At 40.5% G+C, this 8,090-nt stretch overlaps 1 protein-coding gene across 1 annotated transcript; it reads left to right on the top strand.

The window, feature by feature from the left end:
• Positions 1–2,538: 2,538 nt before the first annotated feature.
• On the top strand, positions 2,539–4,331 carry camk2n1a (calcium/calmodulin-dependent protein kinase II inhibitor 1a). Its single transcript, XM_062022783.1, has 2 exons — positions 2,539–2,910; positions 4,064–4,331. Exons 1-2 carry the CDS (start codon positions 2,550–2,552, stop codon positions 4,132–4,134), a joined length of 432 nt encoding a protein of 143 aa, XP_061878767.1. The 5' UTR covers positions 2,539–2,549; the 3' UTR covers positions 4,135–4,331.
• Positions 4,332–8,090: the final 3,759 nt, after the last annotated feature.

The raw sequence follows: 8,090 nt of genomic DNA, 5'->3' as shown, positions 1-8,090 counted from the left end.
TGTCACCACTATGTATTCACACAGAATGCTAGCATGCTATCTGTTAGCATGCTACCTGTTGAACACCTAGGCCTTTAGTGATGTCCGACACATTTACGCACTACTGCGCATTGAATCACATCAATTCGACGTCCCACTATGGTGAGTTTTTCCTTGCCCGTATGTGGGCTCTGTACCGAGGATGTCGTTGTGGCTTGTGCAGCCCTTTGAGACACTTGTGATTTAGGGCTATATAAATAAACATTGATTGATTGATTGATTGATTGATTGATCAACAGTGTACAAAACAGGTTATTTTCTGGCGCATTTAAAAAAATCAATAAACCTGCTTTGGCAATTAAAGCATATCTTATGTGGTACTGTCAAAACTAAAAATGGCAAAAACATATTAAACATGAAAAAAATAAAGAAATAAAATATCTGAACTGACATTTCATCGCCGGGACAGCTGAGCTAGCTTCCGGGGTTGGCTGACATCATCTAACAAGATGTAGTTTCTCTTTAAATATCCTTCTTGAAAATGGCCTTGCACATATTTGTGTTGTCTTGTCTAATCATAAAAGATGCAGACGAGGCGTGTTGGCTGAGTTTTTAAAGTTTACTCCACAGCATGCTCGTCAATAACATCCAGCTGCCGGCATGGCTACATTCAACAACCTAAACAGAGCTACTGTGCCTGGGCTTCACTACTGTGGCATGCTGGGTAATGGAGTTCTTACCTTACCATGTTTCATGTTTACCATGAATTGATTAACATGGACCCCGACTTAAAGAAGTTGAAAAACTTATTTGGGTGTTACCATTTAGTGGTCAATTGTACGGAATATGTACTGTACTGTGCAATCTACTAATAAAAGTCTCAATCAATCAAACCTAGCTCATAACACCACAATATATATCTGCCTTAAGCCATCTAGAAGGCCTTACTGACAACAACTCGTGATCTGATTGGCTATCCAACTGTCTATCAACTGTATGTGCCCGTTCACTTACAGTGCACAGACATTGTTGATTCTGAAGGCCTACGGCAGATTTGGTACAGCATGGCAAAATAAGCTAGCTGAATTCTGATTGGATATAAACTCTATAAACTAAAAACAACAGCAATATAGAAGGAGCAATATGACATGAAGAGAATATGAATATTTTTAGATATTTAGGGGGAAAAAAAATTAAATGTTATCTTTGATTATGATCATGATTGGTTATGTTAGGCCAGCACAGAAGGCCTCACTGGCCCTGACGGCACACGTACTGCTGTTGACAAAGTTAATACTTAATAGCAATCGTTATAACGCCCATTTAAAGTGTTTAATTTGATTTTTAGTGTAATATTATTATTGTTGTTATTATCTCAGCATTCGTACTAAAAATACTGTCTTAAATTGTTTTTGTTTTTTCACACAACAAAAGCCTCCAACTAGGGGTGTGGGAAAAATTTTGAATTCGAATCGCGATTCTCACGTTGTGCGATTCAGAATCGATTCTCATTTTTAAAAAATCGATTTTTTAAATTATGTATTTATTTATTTTTTAATTTTTTATTTTATTAATCAATCCAACAAAACAATACACAGCAATACCATAACAATGCAATCCAATTCCAAAACCAAACCTGACCCAGCAACACTCAGGCGGATGTGTTTAATTACGACGCTTAACGCATCGTCACTGTTTACATGCATGGTGCAGTCTCCTGGTGCGTTGTGTTAAGAGGATGGCTCGTACGTGCCTTTTACATTATGATGCATTCAGGTACCAATTGTAGCATTACTGCGTCATATATGTTGTTTACGACTATTCGTGTGTAAATAGAATTTGTTTTCAACGGTTTTACACAGACATGTTATATACAATGACCAATGTATGGCGCATGCATTAATATCGTTGAACTGCAATAAACAGACCAATTGAGAGGAGACACAAACACGACACAGAACAATCCAAAAGTAGTGAAACAAAAATGAATATTATCAACAACAGTATCAATATTAGTTACAATTTCAACATAGCAGTGATTAAAAATCCCTCATTGACATTATCATTAGACATTTATAAAAAAATAAATAAAAAAAGAACAATAGTGTCACAGTGGCTTTCACAAAGATAAAAATAAGTCATATTTTTAGTTCATTTAATAGTTAAAACAAATTTACATTATTGCAATCAGTTGATAAAACATTGTCCTTTACAATTATAAAAGCTTTTTACAAAAATCTACTACTCTGCTTGCATGTCAGCAGACTGCGGTAGATCCTGCTGAAATCCTATGTATTGAATGAATAGAGAATCATTTTGAATCGGGAAAATATAGTTTTTGAATCGAGAATCGCGTTGAATCGAATCGTTACCCCAAGAATCGATATTGAATCGAATCGTGGGACACCCAAAGAGTCACAGCCCTACCTCCATCTTCTTACCTCACATGCAGTTCCGTCTTTAGCCGCAGGATGGCACTGTTGCACCTCCACTACACAGTAAACACACACACACGCACACACGCGCCTCACGCCCGGATGGATGACTTCACCTCCGCCTGGGTTTCCTTTATGATCCCGGGATCTTCCTCCTTCCTCAGCAGACATCAAGCAGCCACGCAGGCGAGCACACGCATCAAGTCCGAGTCCCCGACGCTGCACACACACACACAGGGACCCCCCACAGACCTTAGGACCACCGTCAGGACGAGACCTCAGCGGGATCTAAAGCACAAAGAAAGGACGACTAGAATCCTGGTCAGCATGTCCGAGGTGCTGCCGTACAACGAGGGCAAAATGAGCGGCTACGGGGCGGACAGCGAGGTCAGCCAGATGTCCTTTAGCTGCGGACTGCAGGACACAAGCGCCTTTTTTGCCGGCTCGCAGGCTAAAAGACCCCCGAAGCTCGGCCAGATCGGCAGAGCCAAGCGAGGTAAAGCGACGTCAAATTATTGCTGCAAAAATGTTATGCTTTTGTATTGGTGTTGCGTTCAGGTTCCAGGCGGATGTGTTTAATTACGACGCTTAACGCATCGTCACTGTTTACATGCATGGTGCGGTCATCCTAGCTGGTGCGTTGTGTTAAGAGGATGGCTCGTACGTGCCTTTTACATTATGATGCATTCATGTACCAATTGTAGCATTACTGCGTCATATATGTTGTTTACGACTATTCGTGTGTAAATAGAATTTGTTTTCAACTGTTTTAAACAGACATGTTATTTACAATGACCAATGTATGGCGCATGCATTAATATCGTTGAAATGCTATTGCTTGCTGCATACATAATTACTATTATAAATGCATTGTGCTCGTCTGTGTCGCATTCAGGGACCATTCGAGTAAGAAAGAAAATGTTACCTTTTAATACGTACAGGCTCCATGCAGCACCCCCCGCGATCCCAAAAGGGACAAGCGGTAGAAAATGGATGGACGGAGGGATGGTTGAAATATCACTGCGTCGCGCATACATTAAAAAAATGTATGTTTGACGGATTTAGGGACCAATTGAATACATTTTAATGTTGCTACTTTTTTTTTTTTTTACACGGCATACATGCGTGTTATTTACACTGATTAATGACCCCTTGATGCATTCGCTGGCCAGTAGCAAACATGCTCGTAATTTAAACCTATCAGTGGTACATTCAGGTACCAACTGAATACATTTGGAATGTTACATGCATGTTATTTACACCTATGAATGCACCTCTGATGCATTCAGACACCGATTGAATACATTTTGAATGTAACCACCATTTAATGCATGTTAATTACATGTGATGCATTCAGGCGCCTATTGTAATGTTACATGCATGTCATATGTACACCTGTGATGCATTCAGAGCCCAGTGGAATATGCTGCTTTTTATTACATGCATGCTATTTAGACGTAGGAATGCCCCGGTGGTGCATTCAGGGACCATGCTAATATGTTTTTTCAGCAAGGACACGCCCCAACAATGGACGTGTTGTTTAGTTCAACACACAATGGTGTTGTTTTCATCCTCCCCCTTCCTTACATTTCACTTTGTTTCTGCGCTAAAAGCCTCTCGGTAAACACCCTCCTCTTCCTCCCCCACAGTGGTGATCGAGGACGACCGAATAGACGAGGTCCTGAAGGGCATGACGGACAAGTCGTCGCCCGGCGTCTAAACACCAGGCGCGATGCCTTGCAGACTCTTTTCATTTTTGATCACCGATTCGAAGCACTTGTCGGCCGTGCATGTTTGGGAGGACTGCAGGACAAGACGGCACAATGGGATGAAAAGGAAGCATGAAGAGGGGAGGAGTGGTCATGGGATATTCCTCCACGCCAGACCCGATTTTTGTTTTATTTTCAAAGAGGGGGGGGGGGAATGAAACCCTGTGAGACGTGGAGACCTGCGCTGGTGATGGATGAACTTGTCATTAACCACCGCCTCCTCCCTCCTCGCTGTAAACGCGCTGTACGCAAGCAAAAACAAGGCGCAGGAGGACGACGCTCGATGTTGTACAGTAGGCTCGGCTCGCAGAACCGCCCCACCTCCTCCTTCCTATTTAGATGGTGCGTTCAGGGGAGCTGTCCTTTCAGCACCGGTCCGATGCATTCCTGTTGCCGCTCTACTGCTTTGTGATCCCAACCCAGGGGTCGGCAACCCAAAATGTTGAAAGAGCCATATTGGACCAAAAAAACAAAAACAAATCTGTCTGGAGCCGCAAAAAATTAAAAGCCATATTACATGTGTCATGAGATATAAATTTAATTAAGAGGACTTAAAGGAAACTAAATTAGCTCAAATATAGCTACAAATTAGGCATAATGATGCAATATGTACATATAGCTAGCCTAAATAGCATGTTAGCATCGATTAGCTTGCAGTCATGCAGTGACCAAATATGTCTGATTAGCACTTCACACAAGTCAATAACATCAACAGAACTCACCTTTGTGCACTCATGTACAACGTTAACAGTTTGGTGGACAAAATGAGACAGAAAAAGAAGTGGCATAAAACACGTCCTAGAAAGTCGGAGCAAGTTATGCATGTAAACAGACTATACGGTGAGTTCAAGGACCGCCAAAATAAGTAGGACAAAACGGCGCTCGCCAAATACTTGAATCAGTGAAGCATATTTAATATAAACAGTGTGATTTATAACAATTACGGAGGTTTGTGTCATGTTTGTCCTCCTACAGAAACCATACTAAAACAAAAAAATGGATTTTTTCTTTTTCCATTCTTCATACATTTTTGAAAAATCTCCAGAGAGCCACTAGGGCGGCGCTAAAGAGCCGCATGCGGCTCTAGAGCCGCGGGTTGCCGACCCCCGTCCCAACCCAACCCCTCCCTCCTGCAAACACACCAAGTCGAGCAGAGAGCAGATTGTATGTAAAAACATGATGTGTGTATATCCGAGGACGGTGCAATGTCGATCTTTTCTGTAGTGGAACCCTACTTGTGTTGGCCACTTTCTAGCTTTAGCCATCACCGGTTGGATTTGCAGGTTGGTTCCTTCATGTAGCTCATGTAAAACCTGCACATATCTTTTATTTATTATTTGCATCGCAAAGTATTTACCAAAAGTGAATATCTAAACTAACCGTGGGAATATTATTCTTTCTATTATCCGTGTTTTCCGTCATGCATGAATTGTCACTCCGGTGCCAAGGCAGGTGCCGCCACTCTTACCCTCCGGCACGCTTGTTTTTAAACAACAAAAAGAGTCATATTTGTATTTTTATATCTAAATATTTGTTATTTAAATGATATGCTCGTCTATGGTCTTACAATTCATCAACAAAAAGAGTTTCTACTTCGGAGAGGACACGGAGGAGCGAGGCCAGGCGCATTTTTTCGGACTGCTCTCGTTTGATTATCAGCGCTCGGAGGTTTTTTAAAGACTAACTGAATGTGTCGGGGTTTTTTGCACACATCAATGTTCAACTATTAGTAAGAAATCGTATACTGTGACTTGAGCTTCGTTGATGAATTTGTTAGAAAATGGCAGTTTTAGAGTATCGCACTGTTTACGAGTATACTCAAATAACTCATTTTGAACATTTTTTTTTTTAATTATTAAGTTGGTTTATTTTGTACCATCATTTTAAAGAAACTGGATATGGTTCGTTGTGCATGAAACCTTAATATTTTCAATAACGGAACATTGTTTTATGAAGCAAAAAAAAAAAAACACACAAAAAAAGAAACAAAAATGTCATGACATTCTAAGAATGAGTCATTGTATATTATGATGCCATTTTCACTGTATTTGGTGAACTAATAAATGGTGAAAGAAGATGGAAATGTGATTTTGTTGGCTTTTTTTCCAACCACATGACCACACAAACATATTTGGATGCAAAAAAAAGGCCTCCGATATTTAGTTGTTTTGTTTGTTTGTTCTTTTGTTAGCTAGTAGGCTACTTCTTGGTTCATGAAGACAACAAACCAAAACATGTTATACTGTAGTGGGTAGAAGTGTTTTATCAAGACCCATAAAATGAAACAAGTCGTAGAGCTCGGAATGTTCTGTCCATTTTAGCTAGCAGGTTTATGGAGAACCTCGACTGGGATTTGAGCCCTGATGCCGTTATCCAGAGAGCACACATTATTGGTTATTGAGCTATGCAGCCACTCACAATGTAGTTCCCAAACACTAAACCATAATTCCAAACCTACAAAACCCAAAACCAGTGAAGTTGTCACGTTGTGTAAATGGTAAAAAAAAACAAAAAAAACCGGAATACAATGATTTGCAAATCCTTTTCAATTATATTCAATTGAATAGACTGCAAAGACAAGATACTTAACGTTCAAACTGGTAAACTTTGTTATTTTTTGCAAATATTAGCTCATTTGGAATTTAATGCCTGCAACATGTTTCAAAAAAGCCGGCATAAGTGGCAAAAAAAAGACTGAGAAAGTTGAGGAATGCTCATCAAACACTTATTTGGAACATCCCAGGTGAACAGGCTAATTGGGAACAGGTGGGTGCCATGATTGGGCATATGAGCAGCTTCCATGAAATGCTCAGTCATTCACAAACAAGGATGGGGCGAGGGTCACCACTTTGATAACAAATGCCTGAGCAAATTGTCCAACAGTTTAAGAACAACATTTCTCAACCAGTTGTTGCAAGGAATTTAGGGATTTCCCCATCTACTGTCCGTAATAACGTCAAAAGGTTCAGAGAGTCTGGAGAAGTCACTGCACGTAAGCGATGATATTACGGACCTTCGATCCCTCAGGTGGTACTGCATCAAAAAGCGACATCAATGAGTAAAGGATATCACCACATGGGCTCAGGAACACTTCAGAAAACCACTGTTTGTAACTACAGTTTGTAAGTGCAAGTTAAAACTCTACTATGCAAAGCTAAAGTCATTTATCAACAACACCCAGAAACGCTTCACTGGGCCCGAGCTCATCTAAGTGGAAAAGTGTTCTGTGGTCTGACGAGTCCACATTTCAAGTTGTTTTTGGAAACTGGGGACATTGTGTCCTCCGGAACAAAGAGGAAAAGAACCATTATAGACGCAAAATTGAAAAGCCAGCATCTGTGATGGTATGGGGGTGTATTAGTGCCCAAGGCATGGATAACTTACACATCTGTGAAGGCACCATTAATGCTGAAAGGTACATACAGGTTTTGAAGCAACATATGTTGCCATCCAAGCAACGTTACCATGGACGCCCCTGCTTATTTCAGCAAGACAATGCCAAGCTACGTGTTACATCAACGTGGCTTCATAGTAAAAGAGTGCGGGTACTAGACTGGCCTGCCTGTAGTCCAGACCTGTCTCCCATTGAAAATGTGTGGCGCATTATGAAGCCTAAAATACCACAATGGAGACCCCCGGACTGTTGAACAACTTAAGCTGTACATCAAGCAAGAATGGGAAATAATTTCACCTGAAAAGCTTAAAAAATATGTCTCCTCAGTTCCCAAACGTTTACTGGGTGTTGTTAAGAGGAAACGCCATGTAACACAGTGGTAAAAATGCCCCTGTGACAACTTTTTTGTAATGTATGGTGTCATTAAATTCTAAGTTCATGATTATTTACAAAAAAAAGAATAAGAAGTTTCTCAGTTGGAACATTAAATATCTTGTCTTTGCAGCCTATTCA

Source organism: Entelurus aequoreus, linkage group LG16 (assembly GCF_033978785.1).
Source record: "Entelurus aequoreus isolate RoL-2023_Sb linkage group LG16, RoL_Eaeq_v1.1, whole genome shotgun sequence".
Classification (NCBI taxonomy): domain Eukaryota; kingdom Metazoa; phylum Chordata; class Actinopteri; order Syngnathiformes; family Syngnathidae; genus Entelurus; species Entelurus aequoreus.
This window is presented reverse-complemented; position numbering and strand designations above follow the sequence as displayed.

Coding starts and splice junctions, on each gene's coding strand:
- camk2n1a (XM_062022783.1), top strand. CDS start 2,550: ATGATCCCGGGATCTTCCTCCTTCCTCAGCAGACATCAAGCAGCCACG. Junction 2,911..4,063: donor GATCGGCAGAGCCAAGCGAG/GTAAAGCGACGT, acceptor CCTCCCCCACAG/TGGTGATCGAGGACGACCGA.